Raw genomic sequence first — 20,159 nt, 5'->3', positions numbered from 1 at the left:
CAATGTGATAACTTGTAGTCTTTGGAGCCCCTTTTAAAAGATTGTTCATTTGGGGGCACCTGGGTGGCTCAGTCGGTTAGGCAACCAACTCTTGGTTTCTGCTCAGGTCATGATCTCACGGTTTGTGGGATCGAGCCCTGCCTCGGGTTCTATTCTGACAGCTTGGAGCCTGCTTGGGATCCTCTCTCTCCCCTCCTCTCTCTCTCTGCCCCTCCTCCACTCATGCTCTCTCTTGCACTCTCTCTCAAAATAAATAAACATTGGAAAAAAAAAAGTAAGTTAAAAAAAAAGATTCTCCATTTGACAGAGAAATGCAGAGAAGGTTTTGTTCTTGTTCTTTGTTTTGTTTTATTTTGTTTTCTTTTTACAAAGGGGACCCTTTAGGGCCACGATGTCAGCTACGGGGATAAGTTGGCTGGTCTCTACAAGAGACTATATGGTCTGGACTGAGAACAGCCAGAGGTCTGTGGTTTTGTGGTTTCACTTGTGTTTGAATAATGCTTAATGCTGTGCTGTGGCAACAGAGAGGTGGTGGAAAGAGTCTGTTAGGAAGAGAGTATCTTGATCATTTGGACCAGGTGGGGTTGTGAGCTGATTCAGTTACATAACTTTTTAAATGAGGAAGGAGAATCAAAAATCTGCACTGCATCTCTTATGGGCCAATGTTATGATCAGGATTATACATGGGATTTGGGGAAAGAGATCTATACCTCTCTGGGTGCCACTGTTTTGTCTTGGAAACTTACTGGTTTAATGCTCAAAAGGCATCTGTGACTTGTCTTAGTTTCTTATTAGTCCTACCTATGTAGTCTTATTTCTCTGGCTTTCAAGTGATCTTTCTAATCTATCCAAAAGAACTTCTTTACTGTCTTTTAAACCTGCCATACTCATTTCAGTATCTGAACCTTTGCCCATACTTTGCCCTCTGCCTAGAGTACTCTGTCCTTGCCTTCAGGTGCTTTCTCTTTAGTGAAGTCTGTCCACAACTATTGCCTTCCCTTCTCTAACCTTTATTTCATAGCTGAGACTATCTGAACTGGGTTTTTTGGCTTTTTTTGTCTTTTTAATGTATTTATTATTGAGAGAATGTGTGCATGTGGGGGGGGTTGGGGAGCAGAGAGAGGGAGAGAGAGAATCCCAAGCAGGCTCTGTGCTGTCAGTGCAGAGCTGACACAGGGCTCGATCTCACAAACTGTGAGATCATGACCTGAGCTGAAGTCAAGAGTCAGATGCTTAACTGACTAAGCCACCCAGGTGCCCCTGAACTGTTTTTTTTTTTTTCTTCAAGTTTTATACTGCTTTGCATTTTCACTGTAGTTGTTATGCATATATATGTCTTAGATTCCCATGGAATTACTTGAAGGCAGAGATTGTAATTCAGTACAGTTCTAGCACCTAGTGAGTTCTTACTGAGTAGTTATTGAGTTGACTTTTGTCCATATCAGAAACCTCCAGTGTTCAGGCAGCAGAGGGTACAGTACCATTCTCTCTGGCTTATAGTCTCAAGAACCCCGATGCTTAAGTGGCATTGTTTCCCTAAACTCCTAATTTCATGCAGGCAGCTTCTTATTTTATAAATAATTTGGTGAATTGATGAATTCCAGGGGATTGGGGCCGAGCAGTTTCCTGCGACTCTGAGTCTTTTCCTCTCTCCTACCTGATGATTTAAGTTTAAATTCCTTTTTGATCAAGCTGAATCAGTTTACTTTTTCTAATATGAGCATAGTTCTGTTGGCCCTGCTATGCCAAACAGACATTTCTCTAAGAAGCATCCCTGAGAATTGTACTCTTATTTACAAGTATTTTTCTTGGGCTCTTCTAAGTGTTTTGTGCGTCCTATATAACATTTTATTAGCCTACTGAAGTGGCCTTCCATTGACCAAAATGTTCGAATTAATGTGGAATATTAGCTAGATCCTGTGTTGTTTTCAGTACTCATGTTTATATTAAGTAAATTCAAGCTTAGCGTATACCCATTAATCTTTTTTTTTTTTTTTTCCAAAAATTGACAGGCCTTTTCAGATGTGGAAGTGTCCTTTTCAGTCTGAGTTGGTGCCCGCTACCTATTGGCTACTCAATTTTATACTTTTTGACTTGAGTTTTATTTCCTAATCTGGTAAAGTCCGTATGTTGTCCCTTCTGCTCTCCTATTCCTCTGTAGTGCCAGCTGCAGTGGCTTATGTCCTGCCTGCTCAGAGATGTTTGCCAGCAGCATATTCTCACTGCTTTCCGCCACCGCGCACAGATCGAGGCTTTGTCTGGAATGCTTGTGATTTTAGCCAGAGCCAGGAATTTTCTGCAGCTGAGTAGGGGGAGGAGTCGCGGCTGTTTCCCTCTATTGAGAGGGTAGGGGTTAGAGAGAGGGAGGGGGGTGGGTGACTTCCCGGAATTTTAAATATTCTACACAATGAAGCTTTTGATTTCTCTCTCAGGAACAGGGCGGATACCTGACCAGCTCGTGATTCTAGACATGAAGCACGGAGTGGAGGCGAAAAATTACGAAGAGGTACGTCCTGCTGGAACAGCCAGAGGAGGCAGTAGCGTGCTGGCTGTGAGGTTTCTGTGACCTAGTCAGGCCGACCGGCTGTGCTTTGCCCAGAAGGCTTTTGTTTTCTCATCAATCATGTGACATCCAGCTACAGTCTTACTGATGCGAGAAGTTGTATTAACAGCCTTGAACGGTAATTATGGCTGTGCCATCAGCCAAATGACTGAACCAGCTATCCCATAGAAATGTTGACGTGATAAAACACTCAAGCGTATGCCATTAGCACTCTTGAGACAGAAACCCAGAGGTATAGCTGTAATTTTTTTTTAAGTTTATTTATTTTGAGAGAGAGAGGGCAAGAGCCGGGGAGGGGCAAGAGAGACGGGGAGAGAGAGAGAGACCGAGACCCAAGCGGGCTCCACGCTGTTAGTACAGACCCTGACACGGAGCTCAGACTCACAAACCTGTGACATCATGACTTGAGCCAAAACCAAGAGCTAGATACCTAACCAACCGTGCCCCTGTCATTTATTTTTTATTTTGGGAGAGAGCGAGCAGAGGAGGGGCAGAGAGAGAATCCCAAGCTGACTCCGTGCCGTCACCACAGGGCCCGACGTGAGCAGGATGCTTAACCAATTGAACCACCCAGGCGCCCCTATATTTGTAATTATTAAAATTACAGATTTCATTTATATGTTCAAGATTAAGAAAAGCAATGTGTTTTTAATTCCTGAGGATTTTACTCCAGATGGACAGCTCTATGTATGTATGTGTGTGTGTGTGTGTGTGTGTGTGTGTGTGTGTGTGTGTGTATGTACATATATATATATGTATATATCTAGGACATGGATTCAGTGCTATTTAGACACGAACAACCGTGCTGACTTTGAGAAACACCGTAATCAAAAGTAGCTTATAGTTAATAACACAATTTCAGTCTTTTATGAAAAGGAGCACGATGGAAGGAAAAACAGTAGACTGGAGAGCTTGATAACGAATAAATATTTTTGCTGACAGGTAGTATTATAAGGAATAAAAACTGGCATTTATTTGGGTGGTATGGAGGTGGGGGTGTGCATAGAATAAAGGTAAGGGAACTGAGCTTTTTCATCTATTATGATAGCACAGAATGGTTCTTTAAGTGAAGAGCACCTTTTAAAAACCTCAAGGACTATATAAGAGTGGAGAGGACTATATAAGTGGACTTATATAGTGGACTATATAAGAGTATTTTTACCCAAATCAGAGTCTTTTTACTGAGGGCATGAAGAAGAGGTGGGGTACAGGAAATAAATTGGTTTTAAAGACTGTAGACTCAATATTAACAAAGAAAAGTGTATTTAAGAGAATATTCTAGGACTGATGGAGCTAGAGAAGTTGCTCTGCCTTTGGCCAGGACCTGGAAGCGAAATATCCTGGAATGGAATCAGGTTGGAAGTGACTGGCTGGCTCTGCAACAGGAAGGAGTAGTACAACAGCTGCAGCTCTTCAGGTCTTTCCTCTTTTTCCTAGTTCAGATGTCCAATTGAACAAAACCAGGCTGAGTTATGTGTAGGTGATAAACGGGAGCAGTGATGCAGTGGTGAATGGAAGACCATTCCCAGCAGAGACATTAATTTGCTTGTTACCATGTCTAAACTAGTTTAAAGTTGTTTGTTTTTTTAACGTTTATTTATTTTTGAGACAGAGACAGAGCATGAATGGGGGGCGGTCAGAGAGAAGGAGACACAGAATCTGAAATAGGCTTCAGGCTCTGAGCTGTCAGCACAGAGCCTGACGCGGGGCTCGAACTCACGGACTACGAGATCATGACCTGAGCCGAAGTCGGACGCTCAACTGACTGAGCCACCCAGACGCCCCATAAAGTTGTTGTCTTTTTTAAACATTTATTCATTTTTAAGAGATGGAGCTTGAGCGGGGGAGGGGCAGTGAGGGAGGGAGACACACAATCCCAAGCAGGCTCCAGGCTCCAAGCTGTCAGCACAGAGCCCAACGCGGGGCTCAAACTCACAGACTGTGAGATCATGACCTGAGCCAAAGTCGGACGCTCAACCAACTTGAGCCACCCAGGCACCCCTAACCTAGTTTAAAGAAATAAAGCAAGAGAGCCTCTTTATTTGGTGAACTGAAGAGTAAGTTGAAAAAATCCTTTTAAACTTTGAGGGTTCAGAAGAATCTTAATTATGTTTAAATATGATACTGTGTGTTAAAATGGTGTTATAAGGTATAAAAGAAAAATGCTGTTGCAGTTATTATGAAGTGGAAGAACAGGTAAAATGATTTTCAGTTTTTGATTACTGCCTCACTATCCTCAACTGCAGACCGTTCTCTGAGCCAGGTTCCTTTAAATTCCTACTGTGTACAATTTTACCTGTTGTAACTTTTCCTCCTAATATGATGGCTGTCATTAAGTGGTATACATTAAATAATAGGGCATTTGGAGACGTTGGACATCATTTCCCCCTCTAAAACAGAGACTATTATTTGTGAGTTTACATATATGTAAAATGATGTGGATATCACTGTAACAGGACATTTTGGAACTCCTATTCCTCCTGGAATTTCAACCATCCTTGGACTTTGTTGACATTGGGGAAGGGCCTTTATCTTTCCTGACCTTTTGCTTAACCCAAGAGGGGAATCCCTACCCGAAAGGAAACCGCAGCACTTCCTTTGCCTGCTTCCTGCTTTGGAAGCCTGGCATGTCCTAAGCATTTCATTACGCACATGGTTACAACACAGCTCTAAATTCTGTTTCTTAACCAAGTAACTCTTATTACTACTTTCTTCGGTGATCTTACCACCCCCCCACCCTACCCCCCCACCACCAAAAAAAGCAAACCAAACTGAGAGGAGGAGAAGTGGTTATGACACAGGCCAAAGACTAGCCCTTTTCTCAGTCAATGGCTAGGTTCCCTTGAATCTTGCTTAGAAATAGCTGTTACTTGTCTCTCGGCAAATGCCTGTGACAAGAACATGAATAATAGAAGCACTTGTTCTCTGGTTAATTACCAGAGAGCATTGAGCATATGTAGAGGTTTTGAGGCATTTAATTTCAGGCCCTTGAGGTAATGGAGAGCTTTTATCTCCAGAGGATTTGGGCCTGTTGGCATAAGTGTTTAGCTTTGGGGAAGTGGCACATTTCTTTAGTTTTTTTTCACACGCAGAACATCTTTCCCTCGCAGCTTTGGGCTTCATGACTCTGAAGTCCCTTGTGGTTTTGTAAAGTTCAATAGTAGTCAATGGTTCGATAGCTGGGCAGAGTACCACAATACCTACTAAATTGGTACAGAGGATTTACTTAATTAGCGCATGTGGAATTGCTGTGTCAATAATAGAAATGTAAGGTGATGCTATTTGGAAGCTAGAATGGTTGTCCTGTTGTAAAGAAGCATAGAGTCTTGAACTTTGAATTCTTTGAAGAGTTCGGAATGCTATCTCCTCAAAAATAAAGCACTTTTGATTCCCTCTGTTGAATTTTAAGGACCTCTCACCACAGTGTCTTTTGCCCATGAAGGGGGCATCTTTTTAGAGTCAGTATGTGAATTGAGCCGTTTTTTGTTTTGGTTTTTTTTTTTTAGTGTTTATTTTTGAGAGAGAGCATGAGCAGCGGATGATGGGCGGGGGAGGTGGCAGGGCGGGGAGACAATGGATCCCAAAGGGGCTCTGTGCTGACAGCAGAGAGCCTGAATAAAGGGGCTCGAACTCATGAACTGTATGAGATTCTGACCTGAGCCAAAGTCTTATGTTCAACTGACTGAGCCACCCAGGCGCCCCGAGCCAATTTTTTTTTTTTTTTTTTTTTTTTTTGAGTTTGTGGTCTGTGAACTAGAGCAGCTGTTTATGAGGACTTAATTGTCTAATCCTGCAGTTGTGGAAATGAAGGCAATCACTGTCTCACAAAGAAGGAGCTATCTGACATATCCTCTAACTCTGGGGCTGTATATGTCCCTTCTTTCTTTCTTTCTTTTTTTTTTTTTTAAATGGGGCCCCATATGCAACATGGGGCTTGAACTCATGACCCTGAGGTTAAGAGTCGCATGCGCGAATGACTGAGCCAGGCAGGCGTGTGTATGTCCTATCTTGATGTGGATGTCAGCATTTTCAGCACAACTAAAATCCTGTTTTGCATGTGGGTTCTATTAGTATGTCATTTGCTATCAACATGTACACCAGAAACACAATTGCCCTTTTCGGAGCAACAGCTGAAGACTTTTCAAAAGTTCTACTTTTCTGAATGCCCTCGGGAAGGAGGAACTCTGGTTCTGCATACTGGATCCAAAATCCCTTTCTGACATAAGTTAAATGAAATAACACGGGTAAGGAACCTGACACATAGTTGGTCAGTTCAGCAGATTTTGGCTCCCTTCTCCCGCCCTTTCTGGAAATTGAATATGACAGAGTAAATAGGATCATGCTAAATTTCACTTCGCCCTAAGATTGGCAGTATTATCTGGCCTTATTTTGGCACATTGTTGACCTTTTGAGCTTCTGTGAAGAGGCCTGTGATTCACATACCTCCCTACACAAGTAGACTTGTCCTTGGTTATAGGTCGGCCTTCTTTATCTTAATTGTGCTCGATTAGATGGTCTCCACTGTTGCTGCTGTGCTTCTAAAATTTGGGGGGTTGTGGAGGTAACTGCAGTTTGACTGAATTTGGCTTACCACACCAAGCTTCTCTTGACTCTCCGTGCTCCACCAGGAAAACAATCCAGGGATTCTCTGGAGGCGGGTTTGTTTCACATGTCTGTTTTAAGAAGCAGTTTCTCAGAGTTAACACCTTTTCTTGGGGCAATTACATGTAACTCGCAACTCTAGATTCAAATCTTCATTAGAGGAGGGGAAGATTTGGATACGGCCTAAGAAGGATAATTTCAGCCGTTTTGGAAAGTGTTGTATGTATGCAGGGAAAGGCTTTATAACTTGTAGTTTTCCAAGCATTACCTACCACTACAGAGGAGAGTGAAAGTGTGGTAGGGAGGACCTTCTCCTGGGCAGAGGGTGGAAGTAGATGTAGAATGTTCTTAACTTAGAGGAAGCCCTTGCTTCAGGGGACCAACGGCACTTATTTTCTGCTATGAGAAAGTTGGCTTCTCTGAAGAAGGCATGGAATGGACATGCTACGCAAAGTATACATTGTATTCATTTCCTTGAGTTCAAGGGCCAAAGTAGTGTGGGGAAAGAGAGGTGCCTGGGTGGTGCTGCCGTCTTGTTAAGTGTCTGACTCTTGGTTTCAGCTCAGGTCATGTCTCACGGTTTTGTGGGTTCGAGGCCCACATTGGGCTCTGTGCTGGCAGCATGGAGCCTGCTTGGGATTCTCTATTTCTCTCACACTTTCTCCCCTTTCCCTGCTCACGCTGTCTCTTTCTCAAAAATAAATAAAACCTTTAAAAAAGTTTTTAGAAGGATAAAAATCAAAACTATGAATATGACAGTGTATGATTGAGTAATTATGTGGCACAGTCTAAGTGCTATAGGATTTTAGGAAAGAAGGAATTGGTGTGGACAGAAATGGTTAAAAGGAAGCTTCGTGGTTAGGGCTTAAAACATAGGTAGGATTTGGATACACTGAGTGAATGTGCTTTTGGAACTCAAAAATACGGTTTTGATCGCAGTTTACAGCAGAGCTTTGCGTCTTTTTTTTTTTTTTTTTCTAATTTTTTAATGTTTATTTTTGAGAGGGAGAAAGAGTGTGAGTGGGGGAGGTGCAGAGAGAGAGGGAGACACAGAATCTGAAGCAGGCTCCAGGCTCCAAGCTGTCAGCACAGAGCCCAACGTGGGGCTCAAACCCATGAACCATGAGATCATGACCTGAGCTGAAGTCGGACACTCGACCGACTGAGCCACTCAGGGCCCCAGAACTTTGCAATTTTGATGCTGAATAAATGCTTCGGTGATCTTGGGTAGGGAGTCAAGAGACCATGGTTCTGTTAGACTTGGTTTTCCACCCAAAAGACTGAGTAACCATGGAATCTTCAGTTTCTTGATTTGTAAAATGAGGTCGGTCTGTCTGTGGTGGCTCTTTGATTATTTAATGGCTAAATGCAGCCTACAAGGGGAATGCTTCCCTCTAGTGGAGATTGTATGGTACACAATATTGTCAAATAGGCTTTGCTTTTATCTAGCTGTTGACAAAATACACATCATCCTTTCAGCCTAGGAAGAGAGAAGTAGACTAGGATAGTGACCTGCCATCATGAAACATGTATAATTTCACATTCTTCTTTAAAAAAAAATTATTTATTTTTTGAGAGAGAGAGACACACACACAGCACGAGCGGGGGAGGGGCAGACAGAGATGGGGAGACAGAATCCGAAGCAGGCTCCAGGCTCAGAGCTGTCAGCACAGAACTCGATGCAGAGCTCAAACTCACGAACTCTGACATCATGACCTGAACCAAAGTCAGACGTGTAACTGACTGAGCCACCCAGGTGCTGCTATAATTTCACATTCTTGCAAACACTTTGAACCTTAAATCAGACTTTTATTTTATTTAAGTTTATTTATTTTTGACAGAGCGAGCGAGCATGAGCTAGGGAGGGGCAGGGAGAGAGGGAGACACAGAATCCGAAGCAGGCTCCAGGCTCCGAGCTGTCAGCACAGAGCCTGATGCAGGGCTTGAACTCACGAACCTTGAGATCATGACCTGGGCTGAAGTCGGACGCTTAACCGACTGAGCCCCCCAGGCTCCCCAGATCAGACGTTTAAAAGAGCAGAACAACAGTCTGGGGATTTTGATAGAGGTTTTCTTATTAGCTTTTTGTGCCAACTATGAGAAAAGTCATGATAATACTCATTGAATACTTCATCCTAGGCAAGCAAAGAAGGTCTTCCTGAGAATAGTGATAATTTGCTTAAAAATTTTACTCTCTTAGTCTCTAAAAATGAGAATAATATCAGTATGAAACCAAGGAAGTTTGGCTGATAAACTGGACAACTTACCTAGATCCTTGAGGCCTAATATAGCTTGATCACTTCACCTTTGATCCAGAAAAAACTTAGTGTAGTCTGCTAGTTTCCTTCATCAGATTTTCAGTACCTACAGAGTAAAAATATAAACTCACACTTGGATTCCAATCTCAGCTCCACCAAGCTCTGAGAACTTGGGTGAGTTATTTAACACTCTGAACCTTAATTTCCTCATCTGAAGAATTTAGAGATAATAATATCTCTAATACAGGGTTATCTCATACAGGGTTAGGAGGATTAAGCAAGATTACAAGGTATGAAATATGTACACATTCTAGATATATACCGGTAGGTCTGATTCATTATACAGCCTTCTTCATCCTCTTCCTCAGTTTAACTCCAGCCTGACTTTTGAACTTTATGTTTGCTGTTAGCCACCACCCTCCCCCAGGCACGTATGTGTGTTGACGTGTGAGTGCACACACACATACACATCAGACTACCTATGACTAGACAACTCATGGTCTCCTAAGCATGGCTTGCAGTTTCCTCCCTCCAAGTTTTGGTGTGCAACTTCCCTGTAACCTTGAATGCCTTTCTATCTCATCTCTTTCGGAATCCTGCAGAATTCATGAGACTCGGTTCACTCATTTCCTGTTAACCTTTCCTTTATCCTTCCAACTATGATTAATCGTGTGCTGGTTTCTTTCCTTTCCACTTTTTTTTTTAAGTTTTTTAGATTTATTTTTATTTTGAGAGAGTGTGAGCGGGAAAGAGACAGGGACAGAGGGAGAGAGAATCCCAAGCAGGCTCTGCACTGACAGAGCCTGACGTGGGTCTCGATCTCACAAACCATGAGATCATGACCTGAACCCAGGCACACCCTTTTTTTTCCTCTTTACACTTTTAATGTGTACTTTTGTTGTAAAAGTTAATACATAATGCCTTATATTATGGTTATAGCTTTTTATATGAGCCTCTCTACCAGACCGTGAGCTTCTTAGGAACAGAGATCATCATTTATCTTGGTACCTTGCACATAGTAAGCATTGTTGTTAGGGTCTTAAAATGTTCTGTTTTTGTTTTTTTTTTTTTTAACAGCTTTTTACATTTTTTTAATCTCTAAGTTTAGATTAAATGTAAATATATATCCATTCATATTGTTATTTACCATTGAGTATCCATGATGTGTTAGATGGTTGGAACAGCAAATTAGTTTTCAACATTGTTTTAATATCTTGGCAATTCTTTAAGTTTCCTAGATTTAAAAGTATCAAGAATTGGTATCAAGAATAAAGGTATTAAAAAAAAAAAAAGAATAAAGGTATTTATTAGGCAGGGATGTGTTTTAGGAAAAGAGACCTTCATCCCACTCATAGAAGGTCAAAACGAATTTACCAAAGTAAGGACAGGGTTGAGTAGGGATTTCATTGAGGAAATATCAACTTGGAAAATGGGAGTTGGGCTGTTTGGTTATGAATAGAGCTAAAGAGTCTGGAGTAGGACCTATACTAGAAGAGGAGTTGGGGAATTGAAGGAGTAAGTAAACGGTGGCCTGTATGCAGTATGGAATACTGTGCAGCAGTTAGGAAGAATGAGGTGAATCTCTAAGCGCTGAAGTTTTTTGTTGTTTTTGTTTTTGGACTTATTTATTCACTTATTTATTTATTTATTTTAATATATGAAATTTATTGTCAAATTGGTTTCCATACAACACCTAGTGCTCATCCCAAAAGATGCCCTCTTCAATGCCTATCACCTACCCTCTCCTCCCTCCCACCCCCCCATCAACCCTCAATTTGTTCTCAGGTTTTAAGAGTCTCTAATGCTTTGGCTCTCTCCCACTCTAACCTCTTTTTTTTTTTTTTTTCTTCCCCTCCCCCGTGGGTTTCTGTTAAGTTTCTCAGGATCCACCTAAGAGTGAAAACATATGGTATCTGTCTTTCTCTGTATGGCTTATTTCACTTAGCATCACACTCTCCAGTTCCATCCACGTTGCTACAAAGGGCCATATTTCATTCTTTCTCATTGCCAAGTAGTACTCCATTGTGTATATAAACCACAATTACTTTATCCATTCATCAATTGATGGACATTTAGGCTTTTTCCACAATTTGGCTATTGTTGAGAGTGCTGCTATAAACATTGGGGTACAAGTGCCCCTATGCATCAGCACCCCTGTATCCCTTGGGTAAATTCCTAGCAGTGCTATTGCTGGGTCATAGGGTAGGTCTATTTTTAACTTTTTGAGGAACCTTCACACTGTTTTCCAGAGCGGCTGCACCAGTTTGCATTCCCACCAACAGTGCAAGAGGGTTCCCGTTTCTCCACATCCTCTCCAGCATCTATAGTCTCCTGATTTGTTCATTTTGGCCACTCTGACTGGCGTGAGGTGATACCTGAGTGTGGTTTTGATTTGTATTTCCCTGATGAGGAGTGATGTTGAGCATCTTTTCATGTGCCTGTTGGCCATCTGGATGTCTTCTTTAGAGAAGTGTCTGTTCATGGTTTCTGCCCCATTCTTCACTGGATTATTTGTTTTTTGGGTGTGGAGTTTGGTGAGCTCTTTATAGGTTTTGGATACTAGCCCTTTGTCCGATATATAAGCGCTGAAGTTTTTGGAAAGATCTTACTAAATGAGAAAAAGCAAGCCATAGAGCAACGTGTACAGTATGATCCCATTTATAAGTATGTTTTTAATTACATGTTTGTGTGTACACTTATATGCACGCAAAAGCATAGTGTGTTATCTTCTAACAAGGTCTAGATAGATATACACCAAGTCCACAACCATGGTTACCTCTGAGAAGGAATGTGTGGATGTGGGAATTGGGGAGCTAGCTGTGAAGGTGGGCTTTTTGTTTTTGTTCCCTTTGCTTCTGAATGGTTGAAATTTTTAGCAGGAGAACATGTTTATGTATTGCTTATACAACTGAAAAGTAAACAGAACACCAGAAATGAATCGGGAGCAGGATTTTTGGTCTACAGTGCACAAAGGCCATCCTCAGTACCAAATGTATTTTAATTCCATCATAGTCTTTCAGGTTTTAGGCTTTTGGCCTATTGTCATTTAATAAAAAAGGTAGGAAGGGTTAGAAGTTGTCTTCCAAATAATTTTTTAAAATAATACTTTCAGCTGGCAGAGGCACAGCCATAGTTTCACTTCCAGTTCCTTTTTGCACGTTTCCATTTAGAGAGCCTTGTATCATTTATCGCTAAAGAAGTTTCATGCTATTGCTTTTATTCTGTCTCATTCAGGAAGCTTTGGAGGCGAAAGTGTAGACCAGGAAGTAAACAGACTGAAGTTCAGCTTATGATATGTCTCTTGTATTGGTATCTTTTTCCTGGGGAGTTCAGTTCCTTTGCTCTGTGGCTCTATATGAGATCAATCAACTGATACATATTCTAGATTAATGGCAAAACTTGGCATTTGGGCATTCAGCTAGGAGAGTTTGCTGAATACATTAACTGACCTTTAGTTAAATGTTGTAGTCCGTTAGCGTTACTCTGTTTTGTAGCTGTCAGTCACACTAACCAACATTTTACAAATGTAAGAAAACATAAATCCAGTGAAAGAAAACAGGTGCATCATTACAAATTCATTGCATTTTATGTACTTTAAATATAAATCTAATTTTTGTATCCCTATCTTAACAGCAGTTTCTAGTTTTATTTTTTAATTTTTATTTATTTCATATATGAAATTTATTGTCAGATTGGTTTCCATACAACACCTAGTGCTCATCCCAAAAGATGCCCTCTTCAATACCCATCACCCGCCCTCCCCTCTTCTAGTTTTATTTTAAAAAATATTCAGTGAGGAATCTAGATTAGCAAAGAGAACATAAGAACACCCTTAAACTCTTCCTGTTCATCCTTTGTTAATTGCTGTTAACGTTAACAGGAAAAGAACAAAGAAAGTGAATTGGACAAAAGAGAAGAAAAAGTAGGGAGTTGTAGGGGCGCCTGGGTGGCTCAGTCGGTTAAGTGTCCGACTTCAGCTCAGGTCATGATCTCACAGTTCGTGAGTTCAAGCCCCGCGTCGGGCTCTGTGCTGACAGCTCAGAGCCTGGAGCCTGCTTCGGATTCTGTGTCTCCCTCTCTCTCTGCCCCTCCCCTGCTCATGCTCTGTCTCTCTCTGTCTCAAAAATAAATAAAAACATTAAAAAAAAAAATTTTTTTTTTAAATAAAAAAAAAAAAGTAGGGAGTTGTAGAGAGAACATATGGTAGATAGAGAGTAAAGAAGCAGATATAGGAAAAGAATATTTATTTATTTAAAGTTTGTGTAGAGAGAGCACACACGCAAGCGGGGGAGGGTAAGAGAGGCGGGTGGAGAGCGGTAATCCCAAGCAGGCGCTGCACTGTCAGCACAGAGCTCAACATGGGGCTCACAGACTGTGAGATCATGACCTGAGCCTAAATTGAGAATCAGGGGCACCTGGGTGGCTCAGTCGGTGGAGCGTCCGACTTGGGCTCAGGTCATGATCTCACGGTCTGTGAGTTCGAGCCCCGCGTCGGGCTCTGTGCTGACAGCTCGGAGCCTGGAGCCTGCTTTGGATTCCGTGTCTCCCTCTCTCTGCCCCTCCCCTGCTCATGCTGTGTCTCTCTGTCTCTGTCAAAAATAAATAAACATTAAAAAAATTTTTTAAATCGAGAATCAGACACTTAACCAACCGACTGAGCCACTCAGGTGCCCCAAGGAAAAGAAATTTTGAAGAATTCTGTATGTAGGAAAATTTTAAGTACACCCTGGTCTGGTATGTGAGTTTTAAGATCTGGAAAGCTCTGGTGATGTATCCCCATTTTAAAGCAATTCATAATCTAAGGTTGATAGGAAAAAACAAATAAAATAATGAAATCCTTTCTTTTATCGTATCTGCCTTTAGTTACTGGATGCTCTTGGAGGTTTCACAGTGGTCTAGGTTGAGAAAGGAAAACAATTCATTTCTCACATCCTTCATTCCTTAGCATACAAGGAAGTCCTTGGAGATTTCTTTTGATAACTGGCTGTGTAATTCTAAAAACCAAAGATGCAGTGTAATTTTTTTTGTAGCAGACCCAGGAGTCATCTGGGCTCTGGAGCTCTGATATAAACCTTAAAGCTCTTTTGGGATTTAAATGAGCAAACCAGAATTCTCTAATTTTGTAGTTTGAGTTATTATCTTCATGTTATAGTTACACATACTCTCATTCCTGTGCATTCCCTATTGGGAATTTGGATGGTTGTCTTTTTTTTTTTTTTTTTAATTTTTTTTTTTAACGTTTTTATTTTTGAGACAGAGAGAGACAGAGCATGAATGGGGGAGGGTCAGAGAGAGAGGGAGACACAGAATCGGAAGCAGGCTCCAGGCTCTGAGCCATCAGCCCAGAGCCCGACACGGGGCTCGAACTCACGGACTGTGAGATCATGACCTGAGCTGAAGTCGGACGCTTGACCGTCTGAGCCACCCAGGCACCCCAGGATGGTTGTCTTTTAAATTAAATCACATCTAATATCATGACTCTCCCACTTATTATGCTGATAATACGGTTTCTTGGACGTGAGTGGAAGGGTAAAGTAAAATGCTTTATTAAAATCAGGAATCTCAGGAAAATGATATATTTTAATTGATAGCCTACCATATGATAGAACTTCTAAGGAGGTTTTAATCAAAATTAAAGTATAAAGAAAAGTCTGAAATGGAAACACATAAACAGTTCGTGGGGAAGGGCAAAAGATTTTAAAATATGTTAGGGGCACCTGGGTGGCTTAGTCAGTTAAGCATCTGACTCTTGGTTTTGGCTCAGGTCATGATCTCACAGTTTGTGGGTTTGTGCCCCGTATTGGGTTCTGCACTGATGGTACAGAGCCTGCCTGGGATTCTCTCTTCCCTCTTGTACCCCTACCCCACTTGTGCAGGTGCTCTCTTGTCTGTCTGTCTGTCTGTCTCTCTCTCTCTCTCTCTCTCTCTCTCAAAAATAAACAAACTTTAAAAAATGAAATATGTTACAGTGATAACAGAAGGGATTTTAAGTTTTTGTTTTTGAAGATTTTATTTTTAAAATCTCTACACCCAATGTGGGGTCCAAACCCACAACCTCAAGATCGAGAGTCATGTGCTCCACTGACTGAGTGAGCCAGCTGGGCACCCCCAGTTTGGTGAAACTTTTTGTTTTTTTATTTGTTTAAAGGAAATTCAGAACCCATTTTATTAATGTTCGCTTATTTTTGAGAGAGAGTGAGCAGGGGAGGGGCAGAGAGGGGGAACAGAGGATCTGAAGTGGGCTCTGCACTGACAGCGTGGAACCCGATGTGGGGCTCGAACTCACAGACCATGAGATCCTGACCTGAGCCGAAGTCAGACACTCAACCAGCCGAGTCACCCCGGCGCTCCTTGGTGAAACTTTTTTAAAAAACTCCTCTGTTGCCTTGTGTTCTAGACTAGAGTGGATTTTTCAAGGAGTGGGTTCATAATTCCTTTCTTTTCCAGATTGCCAAGGTTGAGAAACTCAAACCTTTAGAGGTGGAGCTCCGACGCCTAGAAGACCTCTCAGAATCCATCGTTAATGACTTTGCCTACATGAAGAAGCGAGAGGAGGAGATGCGAGATACCAATGGTGAGGGAGAGGCAGCTCTTGTTTGTTCATAAAGGCGCCAGACCTCTTTTCTCGGTTTTGCCAAATGGGGGTAGGGCTGGGCTGATGGGATGATCACTTACTTCAGAGCTGTTGCTTCTTAAGGTAAACGAGCTTGGTTAGATTTTCAAGGGGAAAGAAATTTCTTCTGTGATACGCAGTTAACCGTATTCTCAGCTTATTGTGTATCAAACCGATAGTGCTAATCTTTGTGATTTTTAACATTTCTATATAGAACAGTGAAATTTTAAGAAAAACAATCCAGAATCCTACTGCCTGGCCTAGGGACTGAGTGGAGTTAATTAATTGCCTTTTCCCCTGGCCACTGTTTAGTCTGCTGAACCTCACTTCATTACACTTGTAACATTTCTGTTTTTTTAGAGTCAACAAATACTCGGGTCCTGTACTTCAGCATCTTTTCAATGTTCTGCCTCATTGGACTAGCCACCTGGCAGGTCTTCTACCTGCGTCGCTTTTTCAAGGCCAAGAAGTTGATTGAGTAATAAAGCCCAGTGTCCTCCCACCTGTATCTCAGCCAGCTGAACATCCCTGGGACGTGCCTCGCCTAAGGCATCCTACTGACAGCACCATCAAGGCACATTGGAGCTTTCTTGCCAGAACTGATCTCTTTTGGTGTGGGGGGACATGGGTTACCACCTACACCCAATTAAGTCAATGAGGGACTTCTTTTTAACTTCGTAGGATTTGGACTGGTTTTGCAACAATAGGACTATTATTAGAGTCACCTATGACAAAAAATAGGGGTTACCTAGCTAATGCCAAAGCCAGCATTTGTACTGGGTTTCCTCATGTGCTATGTTTGAACCATGTTTTCTTTCCTTTTCCTACTTGCTCACCAGCTTGAGCTTCCACTCTAGTTCCTTCACCAAGGTATGTATGACCATGTTGAACTTGTTTCATTGATCATCCTCTTTGGATTTCTGTGTGAAAACACACTTAACTTTCTCTTGACCCTTAGCTGAAATGTGTAGGTAGCTTCTGGTGATACCCTTTCATAATTTTTATGTCTCTTAAAAGGGTGATCGATGGGACACCTCATAGAGAGGAGCTTTGAACTGTAGATAACTCTTAAAGAAGACATCGTTTTAGAGAATTAAAATATTTGTGCTTAACTGCCTGAACCTTTTTCGTGTATTTACGTGTGTTTAGTTCTATGCAGTTTTGTCAGGTAGAGATTTGTGTGATCACCACTGCAAGATGCAGAACAGTCCAACTCTCGTATCCTTTGTACTACTACCCTTTTATAACCATGGCCACCTCCCTTCCTTACCCCAGAGCCCCACCTTCTGGCAACCACTGATCTGTTCTCCGTCTCTAATTTTGTCATTTCAAGAACGTTTTATAAATGCAATCATATAGCATGTAGCCTTCTGAGATTGGCTTTTTGAACTCAGCATAATTTCCTTGAAATCCATCCAAGTTGTTGCATGTTACCAGTAGCTTGCTCCTTTTTATTGCTCAGTAGTATTCCACGGTATGGATGTACCACAGTTTGTTTAACCATCCCCCCACTGAAGGACACTGGGGTTGTTGTCAGGTTTTGGCCATTTCTAATAAAGCTGCTGTGAACTTTCATGTACAGGATTTCATGTGAACATAAATACTCATTTCTCTGGGATAAGTGCCCAAGAGGGCAATATGGTAAGCACGTGTTTATTTTTGTAAGAAACCATCCTACTCTTTTTCCAGAGTGACTGCCATTTTACCTTCCCACCAGCAATGTGTGACCAATCCATTTTCTCCAAATCTTCACCAGTATTTGCTATTACCGTTATTTTTATTGTAGTCATTCTAATAGGTGCGTGTAGTAATACCTCATTATGGTTTTGATTTGCATCTTCCTAACGGCAAACGATGTCGAACATCTTTTCATGTGCTTATTTGCCATCTATTTTCCTCAATGAAATACCTATTCATGTCCTTTTTGCCCATTTTCTAATTAGATTGTTCTTTCTACATTAAGTTTTGAGAGTTCCTTATACATCCTAGATACAAATCCTGTCAGATATGTGGTTGCTTGAATTTTTTTTTAGATTTTTGGTTTTTTTTTAAGTAATCTCTACACCCAACATGGGTGAGTCTTGAACTTACAACCCCGAGATCAAGAGTCGCATGCTTTACTGACAGAGCGTGGTTGCTTGAATTTTTAACTTCTACCAAGGAAAATACAAGTAAAATTTACCAACTCTTCTTACATGCCCAGTCACTGACTTAATTCCTGTCCTTATGTATTCTATCTAACAAATTAAGACATACGAGGTATAAACACACACACACACACACACACACACACACACACACACACACACACCTGGGAGGATTATGAATAAATACTTGAAAATGCATGTTGTGAAAGCAAAGCCAAGAATCACTGTTGGAATATAAGGTGCCTAAAGGCCAATACTAATATAAGTAAGTGAAGGTATGGATACAAATGACTGTAAACAGTCACGAAAAATACTACCACTTGAAAATGTCTCTACTCCACCCTAGAAAGTGGGTGGGAGTTTGTCCTTTTTTTTTTTTTTTAAATTTTTTTTTTTAATGTTTATTTATTTTTGAGAGAGACAGAGACAGAATGCGAGTGGGTTAGGGGCAGAGAGAGGGAGACACAGAATCCAAAACAGGCTCCAGGCTCCGAGCTGTCAGCACAGAGCCTGATGTGGGGCTCGAACTCACGAGCCGTGAGATCATGACCTGAGCCGAAGCCGGTCACTCAACCAACTGAGCTACCCAGGCGCCTTGGGGAGTTTGTCCTTTCTATAATTTCTTTTTCAACCCCTACTGTTATAGGGCTTGTCTAATCACAATGGTAAGAATTACAGGACTTAGGGCATAGCACTTGCAGTTAAGAAGCAGTGTTAGAATTAACAGAGAACACTGCTGTGGTGACCAGGATAAAGTAGAAAAGGAAGTGAATTATGTTGTTGAAATCTCAGGCTGTTCTATTGATGTTCCAGCTACTGTGAACTCAAAGCCCTTTCCCCCGCTCTCTTGGCTCCCTGTATGAATTCCTCTGGTGTGGCTGAGCGGTTCTTTCATTAATTTGTGCGACATTGCCATCTGCTGGTAGGAATGGATAGGTACAGCTTCTGAGAACCTGGCAGCCAAATCTTCGCCATAAGGAGAGCAGATGTTGAGAAAGTCTACATGTGGTATTACATATACTAGACAACAAAGGATACATCCAAGTAGGGAAGAGAATAACCGAATTTGTGGGTCAAATCCATTCTTAGACATGTAAAGGTCAAATTCTGTTCTATACCATTAGCCTAACAAACTCTCGTATTTCTGACTGGTGCCTTCCCCCTTTTTCAGAAGCAATGAAAGTTCTTCAGTTGATTATCCTTTTGCTCTGATAAAATGACAAAAAGATAGGCGAGGAGAATATTTTATTTTGCTGATCTTTTTGTTCCCGAATGTGACTTTGTGAAACGGATTTTTTTTCCATGTCCTTCCCTTTTACTCATGCCAAAAACACCAACTTGGACATTGTGCTTTCAGTTTAAAGTTCATGGATAATTACACTTTGATTTGATTGAAAAAGTAAAAATTACTTAATTTTATGAAAGCCTAGTGCAAGAACAAATCAGCTTTAAAAATGGGATGTTATCTGCTTTCCTCCATTTTGAGCCTATTTAACACAGTCTATATAATATACATAGGAACAATACAGTTTAAGCATTGTTATACCATTGTCATAAACCCCTGTCATAAGCCATTTTTCTGTTTGTTTAATGGAAAGAGGTGTGTGGGATTTCTACAGATTTACTTGTAAGTTTGGATTGGGGATTTTTGTGTACATTTTCTCAAATAAACGCTAGCAGAAACCATTTTAGGTGTATTTTTCTGTTCAGTATCTCTGTCTGAATTTGACAATAATTCTTCCATATTCTTCAGTTTTAAAGTATGGCAAATTATCTGTGATGAATTAGAGAAGAAAATTGCATGTAATTTACTGCAGATGGAAAAAGTTTATTTGAGCTAATAAAATTTTATTATATTTTATATATAAATATGTAAGCTATATATAATATGTATATAAATGTAACAATAATAGGGGCACCTGGGCAGCCCAGTTGGTTGGGTGTCTGACTTCGGCTCAGGTCATGATCTCATAGCT

The 20,159-nt window shown here is 41.1% G+C and overlaps 1 protein-coding gene across 1 annotated transcript in view; it reads left to right on the top strand.

Annotated features, from left to right (window-relative positions):
• Positions 1-19,869, top strand: part of TMED10 (transmembrane p24 trafficking protein 10) — a 41,911-nt gene extending 22,042 nt beyond the window's left edge. Inside the window, exons 3-5 of the mRNA XM_019427194.2 lie at positions 2,433-2,506; positions 15,871-15,997; positions 16,397-19,869. Coding sequence (XP_019282739.1) covers positions 2,433-2,506; positions 15,871-15,997; positions 16,397-16,518 — 323 coding nt within the window. The 3' untranslated portion in view covers positions 16,519-19,869. The remainder of the gene's footprint in view (positions 1-2,432; positions 2,507-15,870; positions 15,998-16,396) is intronic.
• Positions 19,870-20,159: the final 290 nt, after the last annotated feature.

Source organism: Panthera pardus, unplaced genomic scaffold (genome assembly GCF_024362965.1).
Source record: "Panthera pardus isolate Hobbes unplaced genomic scaffold, ASM2436296v1 HiC_scaffold_24, whole genome shotgun sequence".
NCBI classification, from domain to species: Eukaryota; Metazoa; Chordata; class Mammalia; order Carnivora; family Felidae; genus Panthera; species Panthera pardus.
The sequence above is the reverse complement of the archived record's forward strand: the minus strand, read 5'-3'. Positions and strand labels throughout refer to the sequence as shown.